Below are 14,094 nucleotides of genomic sequence, written 5' to 3'. Positions count from 1 at the left end.
TTACTGATTAGTATTTTCTAAATTCAAATGGAAAAAAATCGCGACAATCGACTTATAAATTCGTATCGGGATTAATCGGTATCGAATCGAATCGTGACCTGTGAATCGTGATACGAATTGAATCGTCAGGTACTAGGCAATTCACACCCCTAGTATCTATCATGTTATTAATTGTAATTGGTCTTGATTTATTGTAAATAACAAAATTAATGTAATAAAATAATTTACTTAAATTATGAATAAATTTGAGACCTAAATACAGTACATTCAATTCAACTCATTTACATAGAACACACTTACACACATATACGGTATTTGCGTAGAAGTTAGGAAGACCAAAATGCAGGGACACTGCTGCTGATGCATATCGTTGTGATGTCACACATCTCACAAAATATTACCATTTAGGACCGTTTCATTTAACCCCACCCACGTTTCCAGCCTCTTAAATAAACAGTATGGTATGATCCAAGTTCAATAAAAAGAGCACTGATACCCTCCCTGCATCAGTGTTCAATCTTATATTATTACTTTAATAAGAGATGTTTCTATAATGTGACTAAACTTAATCAAGAAGTAATATTTTAAGTGGGAAGTGAAAGTGAAGGTTGATGTTTGGTTTACACTGACGTTCGGTCTGAAGTGAGATTAAGCTGGGACATTGAGAAGTTTTGGTAGGGTTTTGGCGATCCCTACTGGTCAGAGGGTGGTATTGCATCAAAACTAATAGCACGGTGATGCGTCGGTAAAGGGGTTAGGCCTTCAAAGTAGACTTGTAAACTAGTTAGGTTTTGAAACTATTACTAATTAAACTAGTCCTCAAAAGTCACTCGCAATCAATGTTTTGGCGTGTATTTGGTTACTCTCTGAGACCTCGTGTGGGGTGCTGATCACGTGACGCTCACGTGATCACAGCAGCCTGTCCTCCAGTCCGCTCCTCGACACACACTCACTCACAACGCAGAGGGCACCATGGACGCACCGTAAGTTTACATTTTATTTCGAGTTTATTCACCCTCTTTAATATTGAAATAGACAAATTGGAGGTTGTTGGGTCACTCAAAGTATTGTACAGTAAACGTTTTGAAGTGTTTTTTTCTTTTGTACGGAGACATGACCTACATCCGAGTCCTGTTTTTCGCCGCTAGCTAATCCAGCAAGTTAACTACTGTAAATATAAAGTGCATATGCTTTGATTTTGATCCGAGATAGCCCGCCATATTTTTAAATATATTTTATTATATTAAATATACAATTTTACAGGGGGAGTCCTTGGTCCACGACAAGGTGAAGGTTTCATTTCCACAGCGTAGTCTCTGTCACTAATGCGAACGCTGTAGTAAAGGCACAATTACAGTAAATATTTGTGTGAAAAGCACGACTAGGTCCCAAATGTCAAATAATAAGAACTGTGATTGCAGCCGCACTCTAAGCACTCTTCCTGTGTTTACGACCAAGTTCCTTTCGCACACCAATGTCAGTCGTGTACGTAAGTCGAAACGCGTTGTATTAAGAACTCTATTATCGCCATATGTAAAGTGGCTTGAGATAACTTCTGGTCGAAGTGACAATATACTTGTAAAACTGAAATATGAAACAATCTAATGGAAAACAGGGAGTACAGTAGTAGTAGTTAATAACCGCATATATTTGATTTATATTTCCTATCTCTCCCATTAGGTTGACTGTGGTCATCCCATTGTTGTTCTGTCCATTGGTGTGGAGTGGATACCTGGAATATGACCAAAATGTCATGTGAGTGATTTCATTTCCCAATCATAACATCATTTTTGTTGCCCCTTGCCCAGAAAGACATATTTTGACGTTTAAGCTCTCATACCATTTTTATAGAAAATGTTTGTGTATATAATGCACTCCCAAATTTTTATAACAACCTGCATTCATCATTTAAATACAGTACTAAATATGTCACAAACTATGTTTCGAAAACACTTTAATAGCATTTGAAACTCATTTTACGACATTATTCATGAACCATTATTCAGCTCATGGCCAGTGCGAACTATTTTTCCACAAATCGGGAGGAGTTGACTAATTGTTTCCATCTTTTATTATACCTTCAGGGTGCCCGCGGACTGGACTTGTGCTGGTCGGCTCATGCCAACCGAAGAACTAGAGCTGACCTTTGCACTCACTCAGCAAAACGTTGATGTGTTGCAGGAAACGCTCAAACTGGTGTCTGACCCTGACTCGCCTCAGTACGGTAGGACAACAAAGCTAAAAAATGTTGGCATACTTGCCCTGATAAAAAATGACAACAATATTTGTCCAGCGACCAGTAGTATTTACTGTGCCAATCACTTTCATTGCAAAGTTCCAAAACAGTTTTCGCTTGTGAATCTCACTTTGCTATTCCAATTCCTCTTTCAGTAAGTACAGTATGGTGAGCTGGGGCCTATTCTAGCTGACTTTGGGTGAAAGATGGGGTACATCCTGGCCTAGTTGACGCAATTCTTCCTCCTCAGGTAAATATCTCCAACTCGAGGAGGTGTCCTCCCTCGTGCGACCATCCGACGCGTCTCGAAAGGCGGTGCACGGCTGGCTGCACAGTCATGGTGTCACAAACTGCTTGACAGTTCACACTCAGGACTTCTTACAATGCACCTTGACTGCAGAGTAAGTACTGTATACCTTTTTAAAGAAAGTCTTTCTTATATCCTCTTGCTAAACAGCTGACGCAAAGGCACTGATGACCCAAGACATACAAAAAAATGATGATTAGGTTTTGGCTCACTTCTTCTTTCTGTTGTTGAAATCAGGCACATGTTCTGCATTCTCAGAAATAAAAAAAAATAAAAAAAGAATAATATTGTTCCTGTATTTTAAGGCAATGCTTCAGGCTGTGGAATTAATTGAAGTTCAATTACAATTTCAATTATTACACTCCATAATTACAAAATTAGGATCATCATTAAAAAAAAAAAGATTATTAATACTAATTGAGTTGATTAAATGTATACATTTGCACCTTTTTTTAAATTTTAAAATAACTAATTTAATACATTTTGTTTCATCCAAAAGGAACTTGCATAATTATAGTGTTTCAAATAATTTTATGTCTTAATATGTTTTATTTGTTTTTTTACGTTTAAATATTTTATTGTTTTGTACCAAAAAAAGATCATCCTACTACACAGTGCACATGCTGCATTCCAACTTCAATTTTTTGCCAACATAAATAAATAAATATTATTATAAATTCTGTCCAAAAGGAACCTGTATAATTAGTGTTTCTATTTTTTTTTTTTTTAAGATTTTTAAATGTGTAAACATTTTCTTGTTTTGTACCAAAAAATAAATGATCGTCCTACTACTCAGTGCACAAGCTGCACTCCAGCTTCATGTTTTTGCTTAAATAAAGAAATACATATTATTATTATTATTATTATTATTATAAATATATATTATTATGAATTTAGTTTGATCCAAAAGGAACTTACATAATTATAGTGTTTCTATTTTTTATGGTCTTAATATTTTTAAATGCTTAAACATTTTCTTGTTTTGTACCAAAAAAAAAAATAAAAAAAAATCCTGATTTCAGTTATTGCAAAAATAATCGTGATTATTATTTTGTGCATAATCGAACAGCCCTAATGCTGATATATAAGTTTACATGTGATTTGGAACACACAGTCGATTGCTAACCTAACCTAGCACAGTAGTAAAGTCAAAATTACAGTAACTATGAGGGACGCACTGAAACCACTCAAATAAGATTACAGATTTAAACCACATGAGAGAATGCGGAATGGATCAATGATGTCTATAGCCGTCAATGGCAGTGAATGAGTACTCTAGATTGCTTGTGTTCTCGGCTTGTGCTTCAAGGGTTGCAGAGGTTCTGCTCCCAGGCAGCAGATTCCAGCGCTACGTCAGAGACGGTCACTCCATCGTGAGGTCCTCAGCTCCCTACTCTGTTCCCGACGATGTCGCACGACACCTCGATTTTGGTCAGCCTCATTTGTTTACATCTAAAATGGCCGCCGACTATCGTGTCGTTGAAGCTGGATTTTGATCTTCTCTCATGACAGTTGGAGGGCTTCACCGCTTCCCTCCTAGGGGACGCAAGCCTAGCATGGCCTCGTCTAACTCCATGCAGCGAGGCAATACATTTCACTTGGGTGTGACTCCTGCTGTTTTAAGGGCCCGTTACAATATGACTGCAACTGACGTGGGATCAGTGCAGAACAACAGCCAGGCTGTAGCTCAGGTGCAACCCATGCTACAGTATACTGTATACTCCCCAACAACATAAAGGAAGAATGTTTGATAGACCTTTTGTATCGAATATTATTAATTTGTTCAGGAGTACCTAATGACATGTCCATATACATTTTGGCATAAGCTGTTTGTTCCTGTTGCAGTTTTTGGAGCAGTACTATCGCCCTGCGGATCTGGCAGAGTTCATGAGCCTTTATGGCAGCAGCTTCCAGCATCTGTCTAAGGTGGACCGTGTCGTGGGGACGCAGGGCACTGGAAAGGCCGGGATCGAGGCCAGTCTGGACGTGGAGTACATCATGAGCACGGGGGCCAACATCCCCACCTGGGTCTTCACTAATCCAGGTCTGGAACCAAAATATGTGCAGTCACATTTTTTGGTATATGTAGGGATGCATGATAACTTTTTTTTTTTTTTTTTTTAAACACTTTTTCTGTTTCTCTAAACCAATAGTGATAACCAATAGCTTTCATTTTTGTATATAGCGCACTATATATAGTTTTTATATATAAATATATTTCTAGTATAGAATAGACCAAAATGGTTTTCTCACGGTCGATACCGATTATTCGTAGTCAGGGGGCCAATAACTGATACTGTATTTCAAGCAGATAATCGTTTGCAGTAAAAGAAAATATGACTGTCGTAATTTAAATAATAATAACTTTGTTGCAATGCCACTAAGCATGTTTGTTAAAACAACTTTTCAAATTTTAAAACCATATGTTAAGCTAAATTAAAAACTAAACAAGTAAATAGCGCCGTAAAGTTTTGTACTGTAAATTAAAGTTTTCCAAAATTTCCAACATATTTTCTTAATTTAAAAAATAGATTTTTTTTTTCAAGTTTAGGGAGTTCCCATCATCTGTTATAAAGTGGAAATTTAAATGGATACATAATTGAAGTTGCCTGTATCTCACTGAGCGACAAATGCATGCAAATGTACTAGCTAATTTTGCGTTTTATCAAGGTTCATAAATCGTTTCAGAAGATCTTCGCAGATAGTGAAAAATTGTCTGAATATGTTCAAAATTTCTTTTCGACAAAAACTGTGAACATCTTACAAATCCTGATGACAACTCAAAATTTGCTACGTTCGAGTGAGAGACAAGCATATTGGCCTTCAGATTCGTCCAAAGGCCGATACTGATATTTGTCAATTTGGCAAATATCAGCACCAATAATAGGCCCGGCCCATAATTGGTCTATCCCTAATATATACAGGGTTATTATTTTCGAGTTCAGCCCTCCAATTCACACTCGTCCTCGTCCTGTTCCAGGTCGTCACGAGTCCCAGGAGCCGTTCCTCCAGTGGGTGGTCCTGCTCAGCAACATGTCTGACCTGCCTTGGGTGCACACCATCAGCTACGGGGACGACGAGGACAGTCTGTCCACTGCCTACATGCGGCGCATCAACACCGAGTTCATGAAGGCCGGCGTCAGGGGCCTCTCCTTGCTCTTTGCTTCTGGTCAGTAATGAAGGAAGATTTAGGTACATTTGTTTATGACTTATGCAAAGGACGTTTTGAGAGCTTTAGATTAAAAAAATGTTTATACATATGTTAAAATCCCTTGTGGACTTTTTATAGACATTCTTTTTTCCAAATACTGTACTGTTCCTCTGGTTTATCCCGCAAAAGTTGAGTTTTAAAATCTGACAAATCTTGTGTTCAGGTGATAGCGGGGCCGGCTGCTGGCACATGGCTAAACAACAAAACTCCTTCAGGCCAAGTTTTCCTGCCTCAAGGTAACAACCAAACTCATGACACACACAAAATGTATTTTAAAAAAGGAAATAAAATCTCGTTTCCAGCCCTTATGTGACCACAGTCGGCGGAACCTCGTTCAAGAATCCTTACAAGGTGACTTACGAAGTAACAGATTACATCAGCGGTGGAGGCTTCAGTAACGTCTTCAAGATGCCCGACTACCAGGTAGGAATGCGACGTCAACAACAAACATCAAGTTGAAGCATTCAAACAAATGTGCTTTCATTCCCACAGGCCAGCGCCGTGGCCGGATACCTGAAGAGCGTAGCGGCGAGCCTCCCTCCACAGTCGTACTTCAACGTCAGCGGGAGGGCGTATCCTGACATGGCAGCTTTGTCGGATAATTACTGGGTGGTCATCAACAGAGTACCCATGCCTTTTGTGTCTGGAACATCGGTAAAATTGTTCAGATTGATTATTTATTTGTTTTTTTAATCATAGCAGGGGTTCTCAAACTTTTTGGGTTCAAGGAATTTATTTCAAGGACCCCTTTCTATCCTCAATCCAATTAAATGTAATGTCCATGTGTTACTCCTAAATGCCATACGGAGTTGCCTATTTTTAAGAAAAATGTTTATGTTGGGGCCTCAAGGACCACTTCTGCAAAATAAGTTAGTCATTAACACAGTACCGGTTCAATTTGACAGCCTTGACCTTAACTGTATCCACAGACCTGTATATATAAGAATGGATAGCCGATAGCCCATGCACGGCAGTGCAAGCCGTTAAAGTCACAGGACGGCCATCTTGTTACTCCCACCTCACAAGTAGACTACTCTATAACTATACGGTATACGTACAGATGAGACGTAGTTCTTTGCAAACAATAAATAGATTAGAACCTTTTCAATTATACCACAAAAAAAGTTTGTTATAAATGTTAAGAGCTGCTGATGAGATAACTTTTGTTTTTTCTCAGCGGCGAGCCTGTGTCACGTGCTCAAATATGAAGGTGCTGACTGGACAAAGATGTGCTCTGTTTATCTGAAATCGATTGCTATTCCTAAAGTACCAGGATGTCGTCACAGCTGTTTTAAATCTGAATTTACCTGGACTGGAATTTACCTATGACTGGATAGCCGATACACGGCAGTGCAAGCCGTTGAAGTCACAGGGCGGCCATCTTGTTACTCCCACCTCGCAAGTAGACTGTATAAACTATACGTACAGATGAGACATATACAGCTCGTAGGCAGTTAGTATAAGGCCGGATGCGGGGTGGGGGTGGGTGGTTGTGTGTCAGAGTGGTCACTATTTTTTTAACAAGTAAAAAATAAGTGCTGTAGTATGTGCTGCTTTGAAGACCACCTTTTTCTTTTATCACTCCCAATGTTAGGTTTGACGCGGGCATCTTTTGTTGAATTACAGTTATAATTCTTTAATAAAAAATATACGTTTCCTCCTGTACTAAACTTCATTAAGCATATAATTTATACATGTATTTATGGAAAGTTATAAAGTGTCCAAAGTCCTCTTGTTTATGTTTAATAATTTTAAAACACCATAAATCATGCTGTTTCTACTAAGTACTGTCTCAAATGTCCTCCAAGTTCGATACTGTAAATGTATAAGATCATATGCCGAGAAATGTGTCTTGGGAGGAGCAATATGGCTGCCTCGCAACCTCAAAAGTCTTGGCCTATCGGCTATCCAGTCATATATATATATAGATCAGACCGTATCAAACAACTTTAGGATGAAATAGAACAGAGTAAGTAAAAATTATTTGTCAACAATGTACTCACTATAAATATATTTTTTTCATTCCAGGCATCAACCCCAGTGGTGGGCGGGATGCTTTCCCTGATCAATGACAAACGTCTGATGAAGGGCCTTCCCGTCCTGGGCTTCCTCAACCCTCGCCTCTACAAGCTCAAAGGACAGGCTCTGTTTGATGTCAGTCAATATTCCACTCCTCCAAGCTCTATAATTCTAAAATTGTTAATGCATCGGAGGTTAATTTTTGCTCACCGTTTACATTTTACGCTGGCAGTTCAGCTCATGTAAAATGTAATTAGTGAGTATAAAATCCAAGTCTGAAACATCATTAGCATTTTGTGCCCCGTTTTGTCTCCAGGTAACTGAAGGTTGTCACCTGGCCTGCCTTGATGAGCAGGTACAAGGTCAAGGATTCTGCGCTGCACCGTCGTGGGACCCGGTAACAGGCTGGGGAACACCAAACTATCCTGCACTTCTGGATGCCCTTATAACTCAGTAATGTCAGTCAAGACTCTACACTTGAGGACAGGTACCAAACCTTTATGCATTGTGGTTGGTTGTCCACGCTGTGTGATTTTATTCAGTTATTTTTTTAAGGTTGTAATGATTCACTCAGGTCTTCAGGGAGGAAATTAGTATTTTTTTTGTTTTTATGGGGTTCACAGCTCCACCGCACTTGGCTTATTCCATTCATTGTTGTTCCATTTAATTGTCAATCAAAAGTGTAAAAAAAAAAAAAAAAAAACGAAAGCCACTGATTAACACAACTGATTTTTTTTTCAGTTTTCAACGTTAGCCTCTGATCAAAATGCAATTTATCAGACAGAGTCTGATCCTGCTTTACTCACACTTGTAACTGACCTACATTTTTCTGTTTAAAAAAAAAAAAAAAAAGGAGGGGGGGGGGGTAAATTCCTAGAATAATCATCACAGAAATGTGAGCTAGGGCTGCACAATTAGGGCCAAAATGATCAGCACAATTATTTGGATCAATATTGTAACCATAATTATTATTAATCACGTTAGGGATCATTCATCATGTTAGGGAAAAGATCTGCATTTTTACTGCACGACTAACAGTTTTCAGCACAAAATGTAACTTTAAAATGGATAGAAAATAATTTAAGAATAAATAAAAAAAACAAAACAAAACATTGCTTTGCAAACTTTAACAGTTTTCAGTGCAAAATGCAAGTTTAAAAGCAATGGGTTCTAATTTATGAATATATGCTAATGCAAGAAATAACCCAAAAACTTTCAAATGCACCAAAGGCTAACTGAATGTGCTATTATCTTTTTTAACATCACATGAACCGAATTTGAAACAAGTGCAGGCAAAGGAAGCTGATCTTATTCAAACTCGCAATGATTTAATCGTCACAGCCAAAATCATAATTATTTAATTGATGCAGCTGTAATGTAAAATGTACCTAAAATGTGTTGCTATGCTTAAATGCATAAACAAACTAGTTGACAGTCATTTGTGTTGCATAAGGGATGCAAAAAACTTTGCACATTTTTTCATACTATTACGATAGAATCTCGGTTTTATTAACATGTTTGCATGCGGATTGTCGTAAAAATCAGTCCTGTTATGACTGGATTTTAAATGGGCTTACAGCCAAACACCAAGAAAATGCACTGGAATAACATTTTTTTCCTTTTTTTTCCCCCTTCAAATCAAATGTCTTGTCATGTGATGTCATAGATTAGTTGAGTTTGTGCCAAAAGTTTGCAGTGCCCAAGGAAATTCAAATGAAACAGCTGCTGTGCAGTCATTTTTGTGCATTGATGTATAATAAACAGTATTTGTTGCTGACTGGAGTCATTTTCCAACTACATGTACTTGTGTAAAAGTGAAATGACAGTGGGACATTGTTAATGGAAACAAACATTTTAATCAATGCGCTCTATGGATAATCAGGATTATCTACAACATGACTGATATTGCATTGTAAATCCCGCTTTCAAATACACTCGCATAAGGAAACGGAAAACTGAATAAGATCAACAGCGCGCCTCTCAATCAGCACAGCACTAATGTCATTCAGTGTACAATATGCACACTTAAGAGGAGTACAAAATTGTAAAAGGTTCGCTGCTTGCTGAGGAGCGCTGCAAATGTTTGACTTTCAATGTAAAACGTTTCATCTGACTGTCCAGGTATAAATAAAGAGAATCAAGTAGAAAGAGTTCAATTTGAGCAGCGCCAGAGTCGAAAAGTCTCGAGCGTCAGTGTTCCCATCTCCGCGTGCATACGGACAAAGTCTGTTAAAGGTCTGTTGAAGAATGTTACAAAGGGCAATCTCTTATCTGGCAAGCAAGCTGGTCGCACGGGACATCGTCTTGTCGTGTCCTCCGGCGTGCGCTCGTGTCAGCATGGTGCCATTTCACTGATTGTTCTTTGCTTTGGCGTGCGTGAGGATGTGAGACTTGAGGTTGGTGGACTGGGCAAATTTCTTGTTGCAGCCGTCAAAGGGGCACACGTACGGGCGGTCCCCTGTGTGGATACGCACGTGCGTGCGCAAGTTAAAGTCCAGGGAGAACCTCTTGCCGCAGCCCTCAAATGTGCACTGGAAATGGGAAAGACCACAAATATTTACAGGCAGCCAGGTCAGATATATAGTCGAATGTATAGTCAGACCTTTTCAGGGATTATTTGTGGTAGGGCTCTTTTGAGTAGCGGAGGATTATTGCAATATTTTTAACGGGGGGTATTAAATGTTACAATAAAGCATTATATTTTCAAGGTAATATTTCCAAGATAAAATATATGTTATTTGAAGTCAGCTTAACTCATACTGCCACACGCTATCCAAAAAAAGACAAGCCCCATAGTGCCAGCCGATTTTGAACATTTAAACTCATCTTTCAAGGCAAACAGAATATTGTGTTCTTTTACTACATATACATGAAAGCTCGCATTCTATTCTTACATTAGAAAACAAAAAAGTAGTCCGTTCTTTTGTAATTACTATTTGAAATGAGGTCATTTGAGTGATATTCGACGAAAAATTGAAAAGGAGAAAGCAAGCTTTTTGTGAAAAGATACATTTTCTCCACAGCACACAAATGTTTTTTGTTTAGTGATGCTCTGTGAATTAGATTTAATGTGGCGTGTGTTCGATTTCATCAGATTCCGTCATGTTTCATTGTAATTCCATGCAGCCCATTGAAAAGCGATACAATGCTGCCATCTTCAGGCCATAGTTGGTAGGTGTTTTTGATTCCACAACCCATTGACCACGCAGCGCTGCACTTAGACATTGCACTGCCCATTGATTTAAAAAAAAAAAAAAAAAAAAAAAAAAAAAAACATTGACTTCATTTAACATTTATGGCAGCATACGTCGTGATTTTACTAAATGTTATAAAACGTTTTTGGCGGTCAAAAAGTTAATGAGGGAAGAATGTTTTTTTGTTTTGTTTTAGAGACTATTAAAAGTGAAGAGGCCCACCTGGAAAGGTTTCTCTCCCGTGTGTACAAGTTGATGCCTTTTCAGTTTGGAGCTCTCCACGAAGGCTTTGCCGCACTCTGCGCAGACGTGCACACGAGGCCCGTGGGTGTGCAAGTGTTTCCTCATTGCAGAATTGTCCCTGAACATCTTGGTGCAGCCCTGAAGACAAAATGAAGTATGTAAACCTACCAGATTCCACCATTTGAAATTACACACATATCCATGTTTTCGTTTTTACGGGGAAAAGAAAGTTTACGTGTATATTATCACGTTTTTGGAAAAAAGTGACACGACAAATATTGAGCAGGTTACTCACTTTGTGCGGACAGGCTATTGTCCGGGGTGAGTCGTCTTCTTTCACTTTCTTTGGCTTCATTCTGGAAATATTAAATGATTTAAGTTTGCATGATTCTGATTCTTCTACAGTGTATTCTGAATAAACGCATCCATACCTCGCAAACTCTGCCAGCTGTTTGGGGTCGGAGAGGTCGATGCCCGGGATGCCACCTGGAGGCAGCTTCTTCCCCGTCATGTACTCTGAATAGTCAGGAGGAGAGTTTTCACCCGTGATTTGCTCTTCATGGTCAATGTCCTTCTTGTCATCTAAATCACATAGTCGGAATTCAATAAACGCCGACAGAGACAAACGGACCCTTTAAAGTGAAAAGTTGGATATGTTCTCATCAGATGGGGGAAAAAAATACCTGATGGAAATCATTTTAGTTATGTGGCCATGTAGATATATTTGTATGCATTTTGGTTTTTACGTACGGTGCCTTGTGAATATTGCACTTCAGTGTGGAATTTCAGGATGAAATGCTAAATGCACAAACTTTTTACAAGTGAACTCAGTTTGTCCTCAAAACTTTTTGCGGAACTTGCTTTTTTTTTTTCAAACAAGGTTAAAAAATGACATTCACTGCAAGTATTTACACTTTTACCAGTTTTCTAACCAAAGAAGCATTATGGGATGGTAACAACCTGAAGCGGCTCAATTCAGGAAAGCACGTCAATGCACACTTGAGCAAGGTTTGCTGTGTCAACCAGGATACAGGCCAGTAGTGATGGTCAGATGAAGCCTTCTGAACACTCGCAACTTTCCTTCCAACTGGTTCACAAAAAAAGGCTCAGCTGGTCAGGCTTCAAGTGCTCACAAACCCCCCTGGTGGCCAAAAGGATGATTGCCATTCGAACTGTGATTGCTTAGTAAGTTGCAGTGTCCGCATGAAAATAACTGGAATGGAATACATTTAATTTTGACTTCTTACTTGACTCTTAAACAATGTTGCCATTTTGTGAGGTGCTGCTCCACTTCTAAATCAAACCTGTCTGTCACATGATAAAAAAAAAATTTTAAAAAAAATGGATCAAGCAGGTACGAATATTGCAGTTCAGCTATAGTTGTGCAAAAAAGTACTTAAACCTTTAACAATTGAACACGCGCATTCAAAGTTCAGATACGGTAAATTACCAGTAAGTTCACCTGCAAAAGTAACACTGTAGTGCATTTTAGGTTCATCCTGAAATTTAAAAATCCTACGGCTGAAAATTCCTAACTTGGGGAACACCACGTGAGTTCGTACTTAACATGGCTGCTGAACGTTTGTCACGATAAGACTCGGAAAACAAAAACGCGATAAACGGAAGAAAACGTTCGTTCAACGTTGGCATGCCCCGATAATCTACCGGCGGTTGACGTAAGAAAAAAACCCATTGTAAAACCCGAGGGTCCTTGAAGGCATCGCCTCCGCCGTTGTGAAGTGCGCCATAGAGGCCTAGCTAGCGGATCCAGAAGCGTAGCACTCGCCGCCATATTCGTGGGCCAAATAAACGCCATTTTTTCGGGCCGCCATACTTTCTCGACCGGGGAAATATGGCGGCGCCCATCGGCACAGAAAACATGGCTTCCCATAAAAACAAAAACACTCCAATTGAAGTCCAAGCGGTGATTTCGAATCGTAAAATTGGCGTTAACGTTTGTCGGAGAGCAAGGCCTCGGTGGAGGCCTCGTAACGTCGACACACACGCAGGGAGAACAAAGCCACGACAGAATTACACTCCAAACTTACCCGAAGCCCACATAGTAACTGAGAACTCCCCTTCCAACGTCTTTATCTGCACTTGCTTCTGCTCCCATTTCCTACCCATGTCCGCGCCGCTTAGATAGCTCTTTTTGCCCAATTTCTTTCCACTTCCAGCCCTCTTCATCCGGCCCGCTGCCGAGCTTCTCCCCGCGACTGCGACCAGAGTGTGTTCGATGTAGTCCTCCTCCACGGCGGGCACCGGGATGAGGATTTGGTCTTGGTAGCCGTCATCCGTATGCAGTTCCGAGTCATCCTCGCCCACGACCTCCTCCCTGGTCTGCACCAGAATCACCTCTTGGTGCGGGAGGATCGAGTGCGGGTCGTCCGTGTCAAGCGTTTGTAATGCGATCATGGGCTGCTCCTCGCCGTCCTCCCCGACAACAGTTGTTTCGATGGTCTCCACTTCGATTTCGTGGAGCTCCACGATTTCGGCAGGCATTTCCGAGCCATCCGCCTGAATGTACAGGGTCTCCCCCGAAGCCATGACTTCTTATTCCGTTCTTTTACCCCCCCTCCACTTTTGAATGCTTTGTTTAGTCCACCGTGGCTTCTCTTCTGTTCGTACTCTCCTTTCTCCTCCCTCTTCGACAACTCAGCAACAACGTGTACTCTCGTCGTCACTCTGCTCCACTTAGAAAATCTCGCGTGATTTGGATCATATACATCACATCAAAAGGCTGGAACAAAAATATTGAAAGTGGACATACACCATAAAAAAAAAAAAGGGGGGGGGGGGCTGTTGCAAGACAACTATGTTGTGCAATTTTTCTTCAGCATTTTAGAACTAATTGTTCTTAATTTAAAAGTTTGACACTTATCTA

At 39.7% G+C, this 14,094-nt stretch overlaps 2 protein-coding genes across 5 annotated transcripts; one reads left to right on the top strand and one right to left on the bottom strand.

The window, feature by feature from the left end:
- The first annotated feature begins 899 nt into the window (after nt 1-899).
- On the top strand, nt 900-11,779 carry tpp1 (tripeptidyl peptidase I). Of its 2 annotated transcripts, XM_077538216.1 has the most exons (14): nt 900-983; nt 1,681-1,755; nt 2,085-2,224; nt 2,487-2,637; nt 3,853-3,974; nt 4,056-4,234; nt 4,389-4,587; nt 5,524-5,712; nt 5,918-5,990; nt 6,057-6,177; nt 6,247-6,408; nt 7,783-7,908; nt 8,090-8,260; nt 11,164-11,779. In XM_077538216.1, exons 1-13 carry the CDS (start codon nt 973-975, stop codon nt 8,228-8,230), a joined length of 1,689 nt encoding a protein of 562 aa, XP_077394342.1. In that variant the 5' UTR covers nt 900-972; the 3' UTR covers nt 8,231-8,260; nt 11,164-11,779. The 2 variants fall into 2 exon arrangements, with proteins under 2 accessions (XP_077394342.1, XP_077394341.1); XM_077538215.1 differs by lacking the exon at nt 11,164-11,779 and having other exon boundaries at nt 8,090-9,550.
- yy1a (YY1 transcription factor a) lies at nt 9,607-13,972 on the bottom strand. Of its 3 annotated transcripts, none has more exons than XM_077538222.1 (5): nt 13,259-13,969; nt 11,642-11,726; nt 11,506-11,566; nt 11,190-11,348; nt 9,607-10,304 (listed from the first exon to the last, which is right to left on the bottom strand). In XM_077538222.1, exons 1-5 carry the CDS (start codon nt 13,755-13,757, stop codon nt 10,122-10,124), a joined length of 987 nt encoding a protein of 328 aa, XP_077394348.1. In that variant the 5' UTR covers nt 13,758-13,969; the 3' UTR covers nt 9,607-10,121. The 3 variants fall into 3 exon arrangements, with proteins under 3 accessions (XP_077394348.1, XP_077394347.1, XP_077394345.1); XM_077538221.1 differs by having other exon boundaries at nt 11,642-11,792; nt 13,259-13,954; XM_077538219.1 differs by having other exon boundaries at nt 11,506-11,792; nt 13,259-13,972.
- Between the last annotated feature and the right edge of the window lie 122 nt (nt 13,973-14,094).

This window comes from Festucalex cinctus, chromosome 12, assembly GCF_051991245.1.
Source record: "Festucalex cinctus isolate MCC-2025b chromosome 12, RoL_Fcin_1.0, whole genome shotgun sequence".
Lineage (NCBI taxonomy): Eukaryota > Metazoa > Chordata > Actinopteri > Syngnathiformes > Syngnathidae > Festucalex > Festucalex cinctus.
Note: the sequence above shows the minus strand (reverse complement) of the source record. Positions and strands in the feature narration are given on the sequence as shown.

Excerpts from the sequence above, each read along its gene's own strand:
- tpp1 (XM_077538216.1), top strand. Across the intron at positions 4,235-4,388 it reads ACAGCCAGGCTGTAGCTCAG|TTTTTGGAGCAGTACTATCG; the intron begins GTGCAACCCATG and ends TTCCTGTTGCAG. Across the intron at positions 4,588-5,523 it reads CTGGGTCTTCACTAATCCAG|GTCGTCACGAGTCCCAGGAG; the intron begins GTCTGGAACCAA and ends GTCCTGTTCCAG.
- yy1a (XM_077538219.1), bottom strand. The coding sequence starts at position 13,757 with ATGGCTTCGGGGGAGACCCTGTACATTCAGGCGGATGGCTCGGAAATG. Across the intron at positions 11,793-13,258 it reads AGTTACTATGTGGGCTTCGG|ATGACAAGAAGGACATTGAC; the intron begins GTAAGTTTGGAG and ends TATGTGATTTAG. Across the intron at positions 11,349-11,505 it reads CAATAGCCTGTCCGCACAAA|GGCTGCACCAAGATGTTCAG; the intron begins GTGAGTAACCTG and ends TTTTGTCTTCAG.